At 38.9% G+C, this 20,209-nt stretch overlaps 1 protein-coding gene across 1 annotated transcript in view; it reads right to left on the reverse strand.

Moving 5' to 3' along the window:
* Positions 1-12,870: 12,870 nt before the first annotated feature.
* Positions 12,871-20,209, reverse strand: part of GCFC2 (GC-rich sequence DNA-binding factor 2) — a 56,096-nt gene continuing 48,757 nt past the window's right edge. The window contains exons 15-17 of the mRNA XM_043603817.1: positions 18,864-19,010; positions 15,902-16,026; positions 12,871-14,541 (exon numbers count right to left, since the gene is read on the reverse strand). Of these exons, the coding sequence (XP_043459752.1) occupies positions 14,424-14,541; positions 15,902-16,026; positions 18,864-19,010 (390 nt within the window). The 3' untranslated portion in view covers positions 12,871-14,423. The remainder of the gene's footprint in view (positions 14,542-15,901; positions 16,027-18,863; positions 19,011-20,209) is intronic.

A 20,209-nucleotide genomic window follows, 5' to 3' on the forward strand; every position in this document is an offset into this window, starting at 1 on the left:
GTCTTTTCTTTTGCTGCGCAAAAAGCTTTTTTAATTTCATGTAGTCCCAATCATTTTTACTTTGTTCCTTGAGCTTTATGTAGGTGGTATATCCAAAAAATCATTGCCAAGACCTATGTGAAGAATCTCTTTTCCTATGTTTTCTTCTAGGAGTTTTATGGTTTCCAGTCTTTCATTTAAGTCTTTAATTCATTTTGAGTTAATTTTTGTGAATGGTGAAAGACAGGGGTCTAGTTTCATTCTTTTGGATGTGAATATGCAAATTTTCCACCACCATCTATTGAAAGACTATAATGAGTATTGTCTGTTTTGTCATGTATTAGTTGCTTGTGTAGGCATGGGTTTATTTCTGGGTTCTCAATTCTATCCCACTGGTCTATATGTCTGTTTTTAAGCCAGGACCATACTGTTTTGATTGCTATAGCTTTAAAATATAGCTTGAAATCAGCAAGTTTGATGCCTCTACTTTGTTCTCCTTTCTCAGGATTGCTTGGGCTATTTGTTTTCCGTGTAAATTCAGGATTTTTTTTTTCTTTTCTGTAAAAAATGCCATTGAAATCTTAATGGGAATTCCATGTAATCTATAGATGGTTTGGGGTAGTATGGGCATTTTAACAATATTAATCCCTCCAATACATGAACATGAGATACAGTTCCCTTTATTTGTGTCTTCTTTGATTCCTTTCATCAGCATTGTATAGTTTTCAGTGTATAGAGTTTTCACTTCCTGTTTAAATTTATTAAGTATTTATATTATTTTTGATGCTATTGTAAGTGGGATTGTTTACTTCACTGATTTTCCAAGAATCATTGTTAGTTTATAGAAACACTACTGATTTTTGTATGTTAATTTTGTTTCCTGGAACTTCACAGAATTCTTTGGTTAGATCTAAACGTTTTTTGGTAGAATTGTTAGGAGTTTGTACATATAAAATCATGTCATGTGCGAGTAAAGTCCATTTTACCTCCTTTCCAATCTGATGCCTTTGTTTCTTCCTCTTGCCTGATTGCTCTGGCTAGGATTTCCAGTACTACGTTGAATAGGAGCTGTTGAGAGGGGGTGCATTTGTCTTGTTCCTGATCTTAGTAGAGGGAAAGCTTTGAACCTTTAACCATTGAATATGTTAGCTGTTGACTTGCCATAAATGGTCTTTTGAAAATTTATAATGTGTCTCAGTGTAGGTCTATTCAAATTCAACCTATTTGGGGTCTTTTGGTCTTCATAGATCTGGATGTTCATTTTTCTCTCAAGGTTTTGGAAATTTTCAAGGATTATTGCTTTAAATATACAATTGATCTTGAACAACACAGGTTTGAACTGTGTGGGTTCACTTGTGCGTGGGTTTTTTTTTTCGACACTGTGGTACTGTAAATATATTTTCTCTTCCTTGTGATACTCTTAATATTTTATCTTCTCTAGCTTAACTGTAAGATTACAGTATATGTATTATATATTAAATCCATATGCAGAATATGTGTTAATTGTGTTATCAGTAATGCTTCCAACACTCATAGGCTATTAGTTAAGTCATAGGCTATTAGTTAAGTTTTGGGGGAGTCAAAAGTTTTATGTAGATTTGCAAGTGTGTAGGGGTTGGCACCCCTAACCCCTGCATTTTTGAAGGGTCAACTGTACTTTCTATCCCTTTTTCTTTCTGGAATTCCCATAATGATATTGTTTCTTTTGATGGTATCCCATAAGCTCCATAGACTTTCTTCACTCTTTTTCATTCTTTTTTCTTTTTCCCCTCTGGATAATTTCAAATGTCCCATCTTCAAGGTCACTGATTCTTTCTTTTGTGTGGTTGAGTCTGCTTTTGAAGCTGTCTATTGAATTCTTCAGTCATTGTATTTTTCAACCCTAGGATTCCTGTTTGTTTGGCTTTTCTTTCTTTGTTGGACTTCTCATTGTGTTTATGCATTGTTTTCCTAACTTCCTTTAGTCATGTGTGTGTGTGTGTGTGTGTGTGTGTGTGTGTTCTTGCAGTTCACTAAATTTCTTTAAGAGGATTATTCTTTTTCTGACAGTGCACAGATCTCCATTTCTTTAGGGTCAGTTGTTAGCGTTTTACTAGTTTCCTTATGGTGTCATGTTTATCTGTTTTTTTTTCAACCCTTGACTCCTTATGTTGGTATCTACACATTTGAGTAAGCAGTCTCTCTTCTAGACTTTTTAGGATTGCTTTGGCAGGGAAAGCTCTTCACCATCTTCTCAGTTTGAATGTTTAGACTTGTCAGCTGGTAGCATCCTTGGGCAGGCGGGACTTGCTATCAGGGTCTATTTTGGGGTGAGGCCACTGCTGGAGCTCTGAGGTGGGCGTGGGATGCTGCTGGCTGAGAACATTGGATAGGACTGCTGGCTTATTTCCCTGATCAAGCAAGGCTGTAGATTGGGCTCTGTGGTTGCCTGCATTCTCTGGTCAGGCTTACTAGGCAGGATGAGGTGCTATATTCAGCAGCAGGTAGGATTATGAATTAGCCCCCCTGTGCTAGCAGGGCAGCAGAACAGGTCCCAGGTCCTGCACCACAACTTGTTTGGGGAAGTACATGGGACAAGACTGTGCACTGAAGTCTCCGGCCCGATGGAGCCAGCTGACCCTGCTAGAGTCTCCACTTAAGTGTTGCTAGGCTTATGGAGCTTTCCTAGTGTTCCAGCCAAGCTTTCTGGGCCAGCGGGATTCAGGAGCCACCCTCAGCAGTGGGAAGGGCTGTCAACTAGCTTCCCTACCTAAATAGAGCAGGAGAGTGAGCTCCAAGCAGCCTTCCAGCTGTTCCTGGTTAGTTTTCCCACTCAGATGGGGCCAAGAGCTACTCAGCACTGATTGGGCCTATGATGTAGCTTCCCGCCCAGAAAAAGCAGGAAAGCCTGCTCTCAGCATCCTCTTAGGTGTTCGTAGTCAGGCTTCCCGGTTAGGAGGGACCAGGAGCTACACTCGGCAGTGTTACAAATTTTTCCTCTCCACCCTGGGTGGAGCAGGGGGCCTAGCTTGAAGTCTGGATAAGTAGGCTGTTTGTGGTCTTGACCAAAGCTGACTTGCCCCCCAGGTTCTCCCGCTGAATGGTGCCACTGGCTTTGCTCAGAGGATGGTCAACTCTGCCCTGCTGCTCTCTCTGCTCGAGCACAGTGTCCAGTGTCCTGACCAGGCTTTTCCTGGAGGTAAGACTGGGTGGGAGTCCCAGTAAGTGACCAGATGTGCGGGGGGGATGCCGGACGTCCATCCTGTGTTCTCTTTTCCCCCTGGGGGAACCACAGGCTCAGGGAAGGCCTCTTGTTGTGGTGCTGCCTCAGCCTAAAGAGGGGCAACGTGGTGAGCGTGTAGATGCTTCTCTTGTTTAATGCAGTCTGTCTTGGTCCCTGTGGTGTGTGTGTGTAGGGTGCTTCAGCCTCACTTCTGTGTTCCAGGTTTTTTCAGTGGTGTCCATGCATACTTGTCAATTCTCGTGAGGAGGCACGAAGTCTGGAACAACCTATGTTGGTATCTTGGTGACTTCCTGCCTTTTTATAAGTTGCCTTTTATTTGATCCTGTGTTCGCTTGGTTAATATAAACATGACTGCTTCCCAAAGTTCTGGAAAAGTTGATTGTGACCATTCCTGCTTGTCTTTCAATGTTTCTGTGGGAGGACAAGACCTTGAATCTGCACATTCCATCATGTTGATCAAGAGTGTGTTGTGTTTAAAACTCCATTTAGCGTTGCAGTAGGGCAATTAATGGTTTAAAAGAAATAACTCCCTGAGTCTTTTGTATAATGCACAGCATTCAAACTGTTAGGTTTTTCCTATTAGAAAAAGAATGATATATTTAACTTTTCAGTTTTCAGGGATAAGCTAGTCTTTAACCCATTAGAAGGGCTCCTCTGTTCCAGACACTGTGCAAGGCATCTCATGTCTCTTATTGTTCATCAAACCTTATGAGACAGGTGCTTCTACTCCATTTTACAAATGAGATCGCTTTAGAGAGGTAAGCAGCTGTTCTGAAGTGGCACAGATGGTGGCTGGTGGGGCTAATGTTGAACCTCACAAATGCCTGAGTCAGATCTCTTTGGTTTTCTTTTTAAAGTTTATGTATTCATTTTGAGAAAGAGGGGGTGGGGAGGAGCAGACAGAGGGAGAGAGAGAGAAATCCCAAGCAGGCTTTGTGCTGTCAGGGCAGAGCCTGACATGGGGCTCGAACCCATGAACAGTGAGATCATGACCTGAGCCAAAATCAAGAGTCAGACGCTCAACTGACAGAGCCCCACCCCAGAACTGTCTGTCTATCTATCTATCTATCTATCTATCTATCTATCTATCTATCTATCTATAAATGCTTATTTTAGAGAGAGCACACGAGCAGGAGAGGGGCAGAGAGAGAGGGAGACAGAATCCCAAGCAGGCTCTGTACAGTCAGCACAGAGCCTGATGTGGGGAGGGAACCCACAAACTGCAATATTAGGACCTGAGCTGAAACCAAGAGTCGGATGCCTAACTGACTGAGCCACCCAGGCGCCCCCTGAGAATTCTTTTAAAATCGGTTTTTAAAAAAGTCTCCAGGGGCGCCTGGGCTGCTTAATCAGTGGTCCCTGCAACCCTTGATATTGGCGTTGTGAGTTTGAGCCCCATGTTGGGTGTAGAGATTACTTAAAAATAAAAGCTTTTTAAAAAAAATGTAAAAAGTCTCCAGACTTTATCAAAATACCAAGGACAGTGATGGATTTTAGTGTTTTAAAAAGCTCCTGATGTGATTCTAATGTACAACTAGTTCTGAGAATCACTGCATTTAACATTTTGCCTCCTATAGAAACAGCAGAATGGAGGTGAAATTCAAGGCAGGTCATTTTGCTTTAAATTAGGCCTCTAACTAAAATGCTTGGGGCGTTTTCAGTGAAGGCAGTAGAGTGACCAAATTGTCCTGGTTTGCAGGGGACTTCTCCGATTTTAGCACCAGAAGCCCTGCATCTTAAAAACACCTTAGTCCTGGCAGACTGGGAAGGCTGGCCACCCTACCAGGCAGATATTTATGAAATTTAATGGTCTATAATAGTCGTTTATGATTTAAAAATCCTAGAGGTGTTCCTAAAAATTTGAGCACAATAGGGAAGTCGTTTCCCTATGTTTTTCCCTCTCTAGCTTTAAGAAATCCAAATGGGGCACCTGGCTGACTAAGTGGATAGAGCGTGCAACTCTTGTCCTTGGCGTTGTAAGTTTGTGCCCCACATTCGGTGTAGAGATTACTTAAAAATAAAATCTTATACAAAAATAAGTCCAAATGTGTCTAGGAACATTCTGTGTTTTTCAGTGAAAAAGCTATCAGTGGTTCTTTCTCACTTTATAGAACATTTAGTTTTTAAGACATTTTTAATCTTTTTTTTTTTAATTTACTTATTTTGAGAGAGAGAGAGAGAGAAGGGGTTGGGGGAAAAGAGAGAGAATCCCAAGCAGACTCCTCGCTGACAGCATGGAACCTGACTTGAGACCTGAAGTCATGAGCCTGTGCGATCATGACCTGAGCCAAAACTGAGAGTCAGATGCTTAACCAACTGAACCACCCAGGTGCTCCTGTTTTGTTCATTTGTTTTTGCTTTTTTTTTAAATTTACATGCAAGTGAGCATATAGTGCAACAATGATTTCAGGAGTAGAATCCAGTGATTCATCCCCTACATATAGCACCCAGTGATCATCCCAACAAGTGGGATGGGCCCCTTGCCCATTTAGCCCATGCCCCCCACCCACAACTCCAGCTACTCTCAGTTTGTTCTCTGTATTTAAGAGTCTTTTATGTTTTGTCCCCTCGCTGTTTTTATATTATTTTTGCTTCCTTTCCCTTATGCTCATCTGTTTTGTATCTTAAATTCCACTTATGGGTGAAGTCATATTTGTCTTTCTCTAATTTCGCTTAGCATAATATCCTCTAGTTCCATCCACATAGTTGCAAATGGCAAGATTTCATTCTTTTTGATTGCTGAGTAACACTCCATTGTATGTATATCCCACATCTTTATCCATTCATCCGTCGATGGACATTTGGGCTCTTTCCATACTTTGGCTATTGTCGATAGCACTGCTATAAACTTTGGGGTGCACGTGCCCTTCTGAAACAGCACACCTGTATCCCTTGGGTAAATACCTAGCAGTGCAATTGCTGGGTTGTAGGGTAGTTCTATTTTTAGTTTTTTGAGGAACCTCCATACTGTTTTCCAGAGTGGCTGCACCAGTTTGCATTCCCACCAGCAGTGCAAAAGAGATCCTCTCTCTCCGTATCCTCTCCAACATGTTGTTGCCTGAGTTGTTAATGCTAGCCATTCTGACAGGGGTGAGGGGCCATCTCATTGTGGTTTTGATTTGTATTTCCTTGATGATGAGTGATGTTGAGCATTTTTTCATGTGTCTGTTAGCCACCTGGATATCTTCTTTGGGAAAGTGTCTATTCATGCCTTTTGCCCTTGTTCTCTGGATTATTTTTGTGTGTGTTGAGTATGATAAGTTCTTTACAGATTTTGGATACTAACCCTCTATCTGATATGTCATTTGCAAATATCTCCTCCCATTCCGTTACTTGTCTTTTAGGTTTGCTGATTGTTTCCTTTGTTGTGCAGAAGCTTTTTATTTTGATGAGGTCCCAGTAGTTCATTTTTGCTTTTGTTTCCCTTGCCTCCAGAGATGTGTTGAGTAAGAAGTTTCTGTGGCCAACATCAAAGAGGTTTTTAAAAAAAATTTTTTTTTTAACGTTTATTTATTTTTGAGACAGAGAGAGACAGAGCATGAGTGGGGGAGGGGCAGAGAGAGAGGGAGACACAGAATCGGAAGCAGGCTCCAGGCTCTGAGCCATCAGCCCAGAGCCCGACACGGGGCTCGAACTCATGGACCATGAGATCATGACCTGAGCTGAAGTCGGACGCTTAACTGACTGAGCCACCCAGCCGCCCCTCAAAGAGGTTTTTGCCTGCTTTCTCCTCGAGGGTTTTGATGGCCTGTCTTACATTTAGGTCTTTCATCCATTTTGAGTTTATTTTTGTGTATGGTGTAAGAAAGTGGTCCAGGTTCATTCTTCTGCATGTCACCGTCCAGTTTTCCCAGCACCACTTGCTGAAGAGACTGTCTTTATTCCATTGGATATTCTTTCCTGCTGTGTCAAAGGTTAGTTGGCCATATGTTTGTGGGTCCATTTCTGGGCTCTCTATTCTGTTCCATTGATCTGAATGTCTGTTCTTGTGCCAGTGTCATACTGTCTTGATAATTACAGCTTTGTAGTACAGCTTGAAGTCTGGGATTGTGATGCCTCCTGCTTTGGTTTTCTTTTTCAAGATTGCTTTGGCTACTGGGGTCTTTTCTGGTTCCATACAAATTTTAGGGTTGTTTGTTCTAGCTCTGTGAAGAATGTTGGTGTTATTTTGATAGGTATTGCATTGAATACATAGATTGCTTTCGGTAGAAATGCTATTGCATTTTTAACAATATTTGTTCTTCCAATCCATGAACATGGAGTATTTTTCCATTTTTTTGTGTCTTCAATTTTTTTCATAAACTTTCTATAGTTTTCAGCATGTAGAAATTTACCTCTTTGGTTAGGCTTATTCCAAGGTATTTTATGGTTTTTGGTGCAGTTGTAAATGGGATCAATTTCTTCATTTCTCTTTCTGCTGCTTAATTATTGGTGTATATAAATGCAACCGATTTCTGTGCATTGATTTTATACCCTGCAGGTGCCCCTGTTTTTTAAGGAATTTTTAATGGGGCCCCCTAGACCACAAGAAATGCTTAGCACCATTTATTACTTTATTTAAAAAATTTTAATCATTATTAAAGACGGAGTGTGAGCAGGGGATGGGCAGAGAGAGAGGAAGACCCAGAATCTGAAGCAAGCTCCAGGCTCTGAGCTGTCAGCACAGAGCCCAATGCGGGGCTCGAACTCACAAACCGTGAGATCATGACCTGAGTTGAAGTCTGATGCTTTAACCGACTGAGCCACCCAGGTGCCCCATGATTAGCACTATTTATTAACCAGTTAGGTCTAAATATTTAAAAATAATACACATTTAAAATATTGCATCCTTAAATTATAATTACTGATTGGGTTTTGTGTATCTGACCCTAAGCAACTTATCAAACCTTGGAATCAAATTGGACATTACTACTCATTTTCTGTTCCACATAGAATTTCATGAGGTACTTGCTTTTATCACAGTGTCAGAAGTTCAGAAATAACAAATAAAACCAGTGAATCACCAAAGTAGCAATTAAAAATAGTTTGTAAACTGGGAGCACTTAAACCAAAACATGGAATAAAGCTCAGGTGTGTGTGTGTGTGTGTGTGTGTGTGTCTTTAAGTTTTATTTATTTCAGTAATCTCTGTACTCAATGTGGGGCTCAAACTCATGACCCCGAAATCAAGAGTCTCACATTCTTCTGACTGAGCAGCTGGATGCCCCTCAGTTGTATGTTGGTGTGAGCAGTTTATATAGTGAGAAAGCAGTGACAGTTTATTCTAAATTCATTGGTTATATTAGAATTTTCTTAAATGATAGTGAATTGGTCAGTGGTTACCTCATACCAACCTTGGGAAACAGTTTAAGTTTTATTTATGATTTTTAGAGGTGTAAACAAGAAATGACCCAGGTCGTCAGTCTGGCAAAATAAGCTAAATTAAGCTTTGCTTGTAGGACTAAACTGGTTTTGTCTGCTTAGGGAATTTTCAAGGCTGGTCTCCATTTGCTTTTAACAGCAGCCTCTGGAAACCCAGCTTCACAAATACGTGTTGTCTTCTAAAGTACTGTAACATGATCTAACGTTGACACTGAACAGCCTTGAGCTAGAAGCTCCAGTGGTTTGTGAGTGGTGTTGAGTACTGCTGTCTCCCTTGAGAATTTAAAATGCCCCACAATGTCCTGTGGGTTACGACAGTGCCCAGGGCATCTCAGCTCAGTTTGGGAACTGTTGGGTCTATAGATACTTAATTCTGTCTTGAAACCGTCTACATGAAAATACTCAATTGAATCGTCAACCTGAATCCTCTTTTTACAGGCTTTTTATTAAATGTCAAATCTTTATTGACATTAATTCACATTTCTCTGGACTAACTCCATGCGACTTGACTAAGAGAATATTGTCAACATAAATTAGTCCTTGATTCTCTTACAGAATTTTCCTGGGGGCATTTCTGGTTAGCAGATCACACTGAATCCCTTATGTGAAATCCTTCAGGGCAGTGATTCTAAGGTACTATTCTTGACGGAAATGTGTTAGGTTTAGGTTCATTTGGGTGGAAAAGGGGTTGAAAACCACTGGTCTAGTGGCGCGTGGGTGGCTCAGTCGGTTAAACGTCTGACTCTTGATTTTGACTCAGGTCATAATCTCCTGGTTTGTGAGTTTGGGCTTTGTGCTGACAGTGCAGATTGGGACTCTCTCTCTCCCCTCTCTCTGCCCCTCCCCCACTCACTCTAACTCCGTCTGTCTCTCTCAATTATAATAATAAACAAATCCAACACTGGTCTAATGGACTAGGTATGTTAAAAACAAAAGTATCTCTGGATATCCCTACCAGTTTTCCTTGGTTAACATCTAATGACTTTAGAAAGTATCACGAAGAACAATTAGTATGGTATTCAACGGTACTCAGCCCATGGGTAACAGTGTGTGAGATAGTTCACTATTCCAGACACTGGTCTGATCTATAAAGTATTTGAAAAAATTGATGCACCACTATAACATTCAATAAAACACACAGATCTTAGGTTTTCCATTCAATGAATTAACTTTGAATACACTCCTGTACCCATCATGCAAATCATGTTATAGAGTATTTCCATCACTACCAGATTCCTCGTCTATTTTCATTCCTCCATCATTTTAGGTCTGTTCTTATGTTGAATCATAAAGTATGTATTCTTTTCTAACTTCTTTCATTTAATGATGTTTTTGAGATTAAGTTATATGCATTAGCCCATTTCTAATGCTGAGTAGTTTTCCATTTTATGAATACACCAGTTATACCTTCTGTTTTGGGCTATTAATAAGGCTCTTATCAACAGTTATGTATACTCATGTTTTTGTGAACATATACATTTTTTTATTTTTTAAAAAAAATTTTTTTTCAACGTTTTTTATTTATTTTTTTGGGACAGAGAGAGACAGAGCATGAACGGGGGAGGGGCAGAGAGAGAGGGAGACACAGAATCGGAAACAGGCTCCAGGCTCCGAGCCATCAGCCCAGAGCCTGACGCGGGGCTCGAACTCCCGGACCGCGAGATCGTGACCTGGCTGAAGTCGGACGCTTAACCGACTGCGCCACCCAGGCGCCCCCATATACATTTTTTTAATGTTTATTTTTGAGAGGGAGAGAGAGACAGGGGGAGCAGGGTAAAGGCAGAGAGGGAGGGAGACACAGAATCCGAAGTAGGCTCCAGGCTGAGAGGTCAGCACAGTGCCTGATGCAGGGCTCAAACCCACAAACTGTGTGATCACGACCTAAGCCAAAATCGGATGCTCAACCGAGCTACCTGGGCACCCCGACATATTTTTTCTTGCATAAATGCTCAGGAATGGTTTTGCTGAATCGTATGGCAAATGAATGTTTAACTTTACTAAGAAACTGATGAATAGTTCTCCAAAGAGGTTGTTCCATTTTATACTTCCAGCAGCAACATAGGAGTGTTCCAGTGGCTTCACATTCTTGGCATTTGTGGATGTTAGTTTTTTTTTTTTTTTTTTTTCCCCATGCTAGTGCATGTGAAATGGTGTATCATGGTGGTTTTAATCTGTACTTCCCAGAGGACCTAAGATGTGTAAATTTTGAATTTTGATTAAGTCCAACTTGTCCTTTTTTTTTTTTTCTTCGTTTAGTACTTTGTGTCCAAGAAATCTCAGATATTTTTTTTTTCCTACATACTTTTTGGGTTCTACGTTTAAATCCATGATTTTGTGTGTGTGTGTGTGTGTGTGTGTGTGTGTCCGAGTAGAGAATAAGAGTCAAGGCTTTTTATTTCATACATTCGTTTCACCAATATTGTTATACTTTCCTTTTCCCACTGAATTAACTTGCCATCTTGGTCAAAATTTGTGTACATCTGTTTCTGGGCTCTTGACTGATTCTAATACCACAGTCGTGATTACTTAAACTTCATCTAAGTTTTTTGTTAGTTTATTTTAGTAATCTCTACACCCAGTGTGGGGCTCGAACTCACACCCGCGAGTTCAGGAGTCATAGCTCTTTCCACTGAGCCAGCCAGATGCCTCCTTTAAATTTTGACAGCAGATAAGCATGTCTTCCAACTTAAGGTTGTTTGGCTCTTGTAAGGTCTTCGCACTTCTACATAATTTTTAATATATTAACAAACCAGTCTTTTTTTTTTTTTTAAGTCTAATGGAATTTTGATAGGGATTGCGAAGTATAAATCAATTTATGGAGAATAGACACCTTAACCGAAAACTGTTTTCCAATTCACGAACATGATGTCTCTCAAGTCCAAGTTTTCATCTTCTCAGCAAAGTTTTGCTCTTTAGTGCAGAGGTCTCATAGATCTATAAATTTGTTCCTACGTATTTGATGTTTTTTTTGCTACTAGAATGTTACTGTTTTTAAACTTTAAGTTTCTAATCAGATCACCAGCATGCCCCAGGCTTTGATTTTTCTAAGATCTTGCTAAATTCACTTATTAGTTCTGGCTGGTTCTCTTTTTCTTGCGGAGTAAGATTTTCTGTGTAAACAGCCATATCATTTGTGAATGACTATTCTAAGCTCCTGTGTTCCATTCTTTATGACTTTTTCTTGACTGTATGGCTCTGACTTACAGAACAGTGTTGAACAGAAATGGTGAGAGCAGACATCCTTGGTTTGCTTAGTATTTCACCATGAAGTATGATGTTAAGTGTAGATGTTCTTTTGCAGATGCTCTTTGTAAGACTGAGGAATTTAACTCCTAGGGTTTGTATTGTGAGAGGATGTTGAATTTTGTCCAGTGCATTTTCTATAATCATTGATAGGATATTTTCCTCTGTTCACAGGTAAATCATATTGATTTTCTAATGTTAAATAGACCTTGCCCTCCTGGAATAAAACCTATTTGGTCAAGATGTATTATCCTTTTAATACATTGCTAGGTTCAATCTGCTAATGTTTGAAGGACTTTTATTCTTGTGTTCATGAGGGATATTGGTCTGTTATTGTTATAGCTTTTTCAGGTTTTGAATCATATATGGTATTTCTTGGGAGTCCTCTACATAAATATTTTGTCACAGGCCTAAGAAATGCAAAAATCAATTGTTTTGAGGTGTTTTTAGTGCCCATTTTTGGGTTCCTAAGAGCCAATATAAGTTTTTTTTATAGAATAAGAAAGATGACTTTTTAAAATTTCATATTCTTTATATGAACGAAAAGCTGAAAAAAATCCAGGGAGAGAATTGAGATGTGAGATGAATTGTTAACAGGAAGAAGAGAAAAAAACCTGCACTGGGGATTAAAGAAGTTTCACATATGTTTTTGATTATCCTCCATTATAGTATATGACGGATAAAAATCTTGAGGTTCAAACTCCAAGTATAATGAAGCCTACTATGAGTTAAATTATTGGGATTTTAAAGCAATTTGTAGTTTTGAAAGCAGTTCTAATATTTCCCATTCCACAAAAAGAAAAATCTAACCAAGTTAAAAATGTAAACATGTCCAACACAGCTTTAATTAAAAATGCAGGGGCACCTGGGTGACACAGTTGGTTAAGTGTCCGATTCTTGATCTCAGCTCAAGTCATGATCTCAGCTCATGAATTTGAGCCCCACGTTGGGTTCTGTGCTGATGGTGGGGAGCCTTGTGGGATTGTCTCTCTTCTCTGCCCCTCCCCTGCTTGTGCTCTCTCAAATAAACTTAAAAAATTAAAAAAATTACAAAAGTCAGGGAAATTTCCAAATGTACACTTTATTAAAACTAAAATTTCATATGCAATAAAGATCTGCCTTTTGTGTTAACATACACATGTACGTTTGTGTAAGTAGAGAAAAAGTCTGAAATGGTAACATTAAAATGAAAACAGCAGTTACCTCTGGGACAATAATTGGTGCAGGAATGATAAATGCTTTCTGGAAGAGATCCTATTCTTATATAATTTGTGTAACTAAAAGAGCATTCAAACTGTTCATACTAGTGAATCACAAATAGAAATAACACATCAATCTGTTAAAATATACACAGCTTCAGGGACACCTGGGTGGCTCAGTCGGTTAGGCATCTGACACTTGATTTTGGCTCAGGTCATGATCTCATGGTTTCGTGAGTTCGAGCCCCACGTCGGGCTGTGTATGCTGACCATGCAAAGCCTGCTAGCATTCTATCTCCCTCTGCCCCTCTCCTGCTCATGCTCTGTCTCTCTCAAAATAAATAAATGTTAAAAAAAAAAAATACACGGCTTCAAAACTAGAGGTGAAAATGTCAGAAGCCACATGCTGAAGTCCTACAATATAGTATTTTTTTTCCTGATATTCTTTGGGGCAATAATTTACAAAATATATATTCAGGGTCACCCTGGAGTTATTTAATGGACAGATTTAAGAAAAAATTATTAGTAAACTCATTTTGAGAAACTTTCAGTCTCTTTTCAATTACACAAATATTTTATCGGAAAGTTTATTACATGTTCTGAATATTCAAAATACGTGTATCCTGTCTAAGCCTATCACCAATGACAAAAACCCTAACAGAAGAGAAATCTAAGTACCTAACAAGTAATGTTAGCACACTAAAAACATCATACATTAAGAGAAAAATGACAATACGGAAAACAGTAACATAGGATAGACAAAACATTGGTGTCTTTAAAACAAAGTTCTTACAAAGCCATTAACATGAGTGGATTTCAAAAAGAATTACAAATGGCCAAAAAAGTACTTAATAATTTAAGCCAAAAGAATAATTAAAATTTTTACATCTACTGAATTTGTACTGAGTTAAAAAAAAACAAAACACCTACGGCGGGGGGGTTTTGCTGGCTTATTACACTTGTTTTGGCACAATACATTGGTACAGATTTCTGAAGGTCAATTTGACCATCAATAGTTATCAAAAGCCTTAAAATACCTTAATCAGTTAACCCTTAGCAAATGATTCATTCCAATTAAGATTTCCATTTTAATTTTTTGTGAATAGAGACGGGATGAAGAGAAGTAACAGATGTTGCTACGATCAGTTCAGAAGACTCACCAAAGCCAAAGCAGCAAGGTTTCCCCAATTCCTCTCTTACAGTGGAAAAGAAGTCCAAAGAATCAAAGGGAAGTATGTTAACTCTTACTGCTCCTGTGGGCTTACTTCCTGCAAACACCACAGAGGGGCAGCCTTTCGCGATACCAGAAGGTAAAATAAGGGGAAGGAATGGAGGGAGTCCTGTGGGCACCGCCGCCCCGAGCAAATGAGCCATGAGTGGTTACATTAAAATCTCACGTTAGTACTTCCCATAGTTTGCTCAAACTTCTTTAATTACTGATTTAAGATGATCTAGGTGACATTCTTCTATGAAGGATTCTGCTTGATTCAAAGCTTTTATTTTCATCAGAATAAGAACTATTTCTTTGACTTCATCCCTGGGAAACAAAAAAAGGAAAATGAAGTGCATGAGACAGGGAACCATTAATTGTTAATCTGAAAAAAAGTTTAAGCCAGTATCTCATATTCCAGACTTTACCTTTTCCAAATAAGCATTCCAATATAGACTCTTATTAGATGTGTATGCTGGCAAATTTTAATGTGAATGGCTGTAAAAAGTTAAAGCTATCATCAGAAAGCTGAGTTGTGGCATGGGGGCTATCAGCTTTGTATGGGCTATTATGGTGGGAGTCTCAGTGGGAATATTTACCCACAGAAATGCTACAAATCTAGGTTTTTTTATTAAAAAAATTTTTTTTTAAACATTTATTTATTTTTGAGAGACAGAGACCGAGAACGAGCAGGGGAGGAATAGAGAGTGAAGGAGACACAGAATCCAAAGCAGGCTCCAGGCTCTGAGCTGTCAGCACAGAGCCCGACGCGGGGCTCGAACCCATGAACCGTGAGATCATGACCCGAACCGAAGTCAGTTGCTTAACTGACTGAGCCGCCCAGACGCCCCTTGGTTTTTTATTTTTAAAAATGCTTTAGTTTTATTTTGGAGAAGTGCTTAATCAGAACGCAACTGTACTTAAACCCCTAAACATCTAGTGAGGTGAATGAGACACCCAAAACAGACCTAGCTACTCCTGGGTAAACATCAGGCTGCAGACCTGCACTTAACAATTACTGAGGTTTTAAAATGGCTAGGAAAATGAAAAACACTTTGAAAACATGCTATAAGAGGTTTTTGATTTATAGTTTCCCAAATCCCCTGTGCAATAGTTTTCTGGAAATGCTTACTTTGGAAGAGATTTACATTTAAAAATATGAACTACTGGGGCGCCTGGGTGGCTCAGTCAGTTAGGCGTCTGACTCTTGATTTTGGCTCAGGTCATGATCCCAGGAACTGTGAGATCGAGCCCCGTGTCAGGCTCTGTGTTACACTGACAGCGCAGAGGCTGCTTGGGATTCTCTCCTTTTCTTCTTTCTCTGCCCTTCTCTGCTCAAAATAAATATGTAAATGTTAAAAAAAGACATGAACTATTATGCGTGAGGTGTGAATATAAAATAGTGATTCCTAAGATTGCACATGAAAATATCTACTAATTCTATAGTGATAGTCTCTAAGGACTTATTATTTATTGATTTAAAGATTTTGTTTTTAAGTTATTTCTATGTGGGGTTTGAACTTGCAACCCCGAGATCAAGAGTGGCATGCTCCAGCCGAGCCAGCCAGGGGCCCCTCCACAGAGTTTTTCCAGAAGTAGAGTGAAAGTACAAATTTTCCTAAAAATCGCTGAGTGTAAAAAAGAAACCTTGAACTATGCTTATGGAGATACAAATGTGCACAATTACCTGAATTCACTTCTGGATAATTTCTGTGCAGACTGCAACAAGAACTGAATGAAGTTTTCTAGCTGGGGAATAGACGTTCTCATGGCAGAGCTTTGGAACCATTTTGCTGGTAAATATGCTGCTATCTGTTAATCAAAATACACAGTCATTTTTTAGTAACAACAGTTATCTAAGGCCTTTTGCTAACATCAATCATCTCATTTAATCCTTATAGTGATCATGCAGGTTGTATATTTTCCCATTTTATGGCTTATGGTTGATTATATTTTGAGAAGTTTTCTCGGTCAAGGGTTATACTTTCAAAAAAATCCTATATTTTAATTCTAAGAGCTTAAAATAGGCTATTCTTTATGACTAATCATTAGTGGTATTTGTGGTACAGAATAAATTTAGTGGTACAGAATAAAAGAATTATGGCTCTGATCTTCTAATTTAATACACTGCTTTAAAAGTTCATGGCAGTATAAAGAGTCAATTACATTCAATTTTTCTTTTTTGGGGAAAATACCACTTTACTATTATGCTATAGGTAATGCAGCATTACCTATATTTCCCCAATGATTGGGGAAAAGTTTGGTAAAAACAGAAAAATGTTAAAGTAAAAAAAGAAAATTTCCTCAGAGCAGAAGAAGACTAGAAGGAAAGAGAGAATGAGAGAAAGGAAAAACCTGAGATCATATACAAAGAAACTCTTTGACAAACAGGTTATGTTATAGTTGGTAATGTCAAGATCAGTACTTACAAATGTAAAGTTGGGGGGGGGAATATATACCCTGTACACATTACAAAATGTTAAGTGGAAGTTCTGGAATGTATGCTTTTCAAAACACAGTTGAGGCAAAGATTTAGCCTATTCTTTAATCACCTTTTTCAATTATCCAGAAAAAATGGGGAAACATGGACTGCCGAGGGGTACAAATATTTAGCTCTTTTCCAAGGTTTAAATACTAGCCCTTACTGGACTGAAATTTAAAGTTATTTGCACATGCTTTTCACTTGTTTGTATCACCAATCTCAATAAGATTTCCACAAAACTCCTTCACTTTTCCATAAATGATCCCAGGACTTAAAGCCACACTGTCTTAGCATGGTTATCTAGCCACAAGCTGTGGAGGGAATGTCCTGTGTCGTCTTCTCTACTTCTGATAGACTCTTCTGGTCAAAGAGGACTAAACTGAACGTGAAATACAGAGCATGGGCATTGAATTCAATTTTGGCGAGATAATGTAGTTTAAAACTATGTGATATAAAAACCATAGCCCAAGAAATCAGAGTGGGGTAGGAATTGCAATCCAATGTTTTATGTTGTTTTAAAGTTTATATTATAAACATTTTTCCATATTCTGAAATTCTTAAAAATGACTTATCTGATGAACAATGTTTTTGGATATCTAAGTTGTTTCCGACTATTATAAGTAATGCTACAATAATATTCTTTGTATTTAAATTCCAGTAGAAACAGCTCTTTACAACAGCAAACCCAAGACTTCACTGTAGTTTCAAGTCAGCCCAGGAATGCCACTTCTTAACCTTCAATCCTGAAATTTCTGGAGAGGCACTAGTGAGGTTGTCATCATGATTAAAAAGGTGGCCTTCTCCTCCCCAGTATAAGACAAACTCCTGGCCTGAAACAATCCTTTTCTTTTGCTAATAGCTTTTTTGCTCCACCCTCTTTCTTATGAAAATCTTCCATTTTGTACAACTCCTGAGAGATGTCTCTGCTTGCTATGTGGAATGCTGCCCAATTCATTAGATCTCAAATTTACTCCGCTGAATTTTCTGTTTTAACAAATTCTTATGTGCATCTCGGATTTTTAACTTAGGATAAATTCCTTGAGGTAAAATTACTAAGTCAAAGATAAGAACTTTAAAGGTTTTGTAGCCATCATGCCAGAAGTCTCCAGAGTTCTAGCCCCTATTGCAGCAGTGGACTGTTTCTCAGAACCTCTGCACCACACGTTGGAGGTGCCCCTGACATGATGTGACTGTGGTTTCCTCATGCTTTTGACAATACAAGCAATTAGGAAATAACAGCAAAAAAAACAAAGCAAAACAAAACCCAGCCAGCATAACAGGTAAAATAATATTCTTACTGTATTATTTTGCATTTCTCTGATTATTAGTATTCTTAATCTTTTCTGTGTGTTTAGGAATTATTAGAAATTATTTTTATATATTCTTTTTTTGGTGAATTTCCTGTTATGTCTTTTGGCCATTTTTAATTGGAATACCTGAATTGTTTACTAATTTTAAAGAGCTTTTTAAAAATGTAGATATTAATCCTTGTTATGGTTTACAACTTTTATCAGTTTTTCAGCTCCCTTTCTTTTAAACTTTTCATTGTAGAAAATTTCAAACAGGAGAAGGAAGAAGTATGGTAACCCCAACGAACCTATCCTCCAGTTTTAACAATAACCAAATAAATAATCCTGATATTTAATGCTTTTTGATTCACTGAAGTTTTACACATTCATCATCAAATCACTTACCTTTTTTCGCTCATTTCTTCTTTTAAGTTCAAAAGGATTCCCTTACCATCAGCTATATTTATCTTCTTAGTACAATATTTTATAGTTTCATTTTTATACTTTATTTCATCTGAAATTTATATTGGTATTTACTGAGAAGTGAGGATTTAATACTATTTTAGTTGGTTTACCACTATTTACTACTTTTTCTTCTCCCTGCTGGTGATAATTCAAACCAGTATACTAATTCTTACTGAGGTGTTGGTTGCTTTTGGGTTTCTAGTCTATTAAATTGATTTGTTATTATGTGAGTACCACAATTTTAATTACTCTGTTACAAAATAGATTTTAAACTTTAAAGGAAAAAAGTAATCTCTACACCTAAAATGGGACTTGACCTCATGACCCTGAGATCGAGAGTCACATGTTCTACTGACTGAGCTGGCCAGGTACCTCACAAAACAGATTTTAAGAATCCATTCCTACATACTTACCTGGCTGCACTTTTTAACAACATCTGGCCCAGGACTGGCAGTAAGAAGAGCTGTCATAAGGTAGCGATTCAGCAGCTTCCCGAGTCCTAGTTCTTGCAACGTGTCATCTGGGAGGAGTCCATTCCAAAGAAGAATATTGCGGAAAAGCTAAAGTACAGTATCAAGTGAGTATGTGTAGCTGTTTCTCTACAGAAAAACCGTAATAGTTTCCAGCAAACATAAAACACTGGTCAAATTCTTTTAAATTTTTTTTTTTTTTCCAACGTTTTTATTTATTTTTGGGACAGAGAGAGAGCATGAACGGGGGAGGGGCAGAGAGAGAGGGAGACACAGAATTGGAAACAGGCTCCAGGCTCCGAGCCATCAGCCCAGAGCCCGACACGGGGCTCGAACTCACGGACGGCGAGATCGTGACCTGGCTGAAGTCGGATGCTTAACCAACTGCGCCACCCAGGCGCCCCTGGTCAAATTCTTTTAAACTCTCCTTATTAGTACTGGTAGAAGTGTCAGTTTTATTTATTTTTTAAAGTTTATTTATTTTGAGAGTGAGAGTGAGTGATCATGAACAAGCAAGCAGGGGAGAGGCAGAGAGAGAATCCCAAGCAGACTCCCATGTTGTCAGTGCAGAGCCCAACATGGGGCTTGATCTCAGGAACTGTGCGATGGTGACCTAAGCCAAAATCAAGAGTCAGATGCCTAACTGACTGAGCCACCCAGGCACCCCAGAAGTGTCAATTTTAGAAACAGCAGAAAAGATTTTTTATCAATTACCTAATTCTTTCCAAGCTCTATATATTTGCTCATCCTATCTCAATTTTTAGGACTATCACCCCAAATCCATCTCAAATAAGTTCACTGGGGCCTTCCTTTCCAGATCAAAAATTTTCCTCCTCAATTTACATGCCCAGAGCCTGGGGCCATGGGGAAGACCACAGGACTCAGGGAAGGATTCATAAAGGACTACTATTAAGCCAGTGGTACTGGGGCACTTGAGTGGTTCAGTCAGCTAAGCGTGTAACTCTTGGTTTTGGCTCAGGTCATGATCTCACACTTGGTGAGTTCAAGCCTTGCATCAGGTTCTTTGGCACTGGGCTCTCTGCTGTCAGCACACAGCCCGCTTTGGATCCTCTGTCTCCCTCTGTCTTACCCCTCCCCCACTCACTCTCTCAAACATAAACACTTAAAAAAAGAAAAAGAATGAAAAAGACAACTCCTCAAAAAAACAAAGCCAGTGCTACTGTTACCAATGGATGATCCTGATATAAATGGATGATCCTGATATACCATCAAAGCTGACAATCTTATTGCTCTGATATATAAGATTAATAATCTGTGAGTCCGGAGAT

The sequence above is a fragment of the Prionailurus bengalensis genome, chromosome A3 (assembly GCF_016509475.1).
Source record: "Prionailurus bengalensis isolate Pbe53 chromosome A3, Fcat_Pben_1.1_paternal_pri, whole genome shotgun sequence".
Taxonomy (NCBI): Eukaryota; Metazoa; Chordata; class Mammalia; order Carnivora; family Felidae; genus Prionailurus; species Prionailurus bengalensis.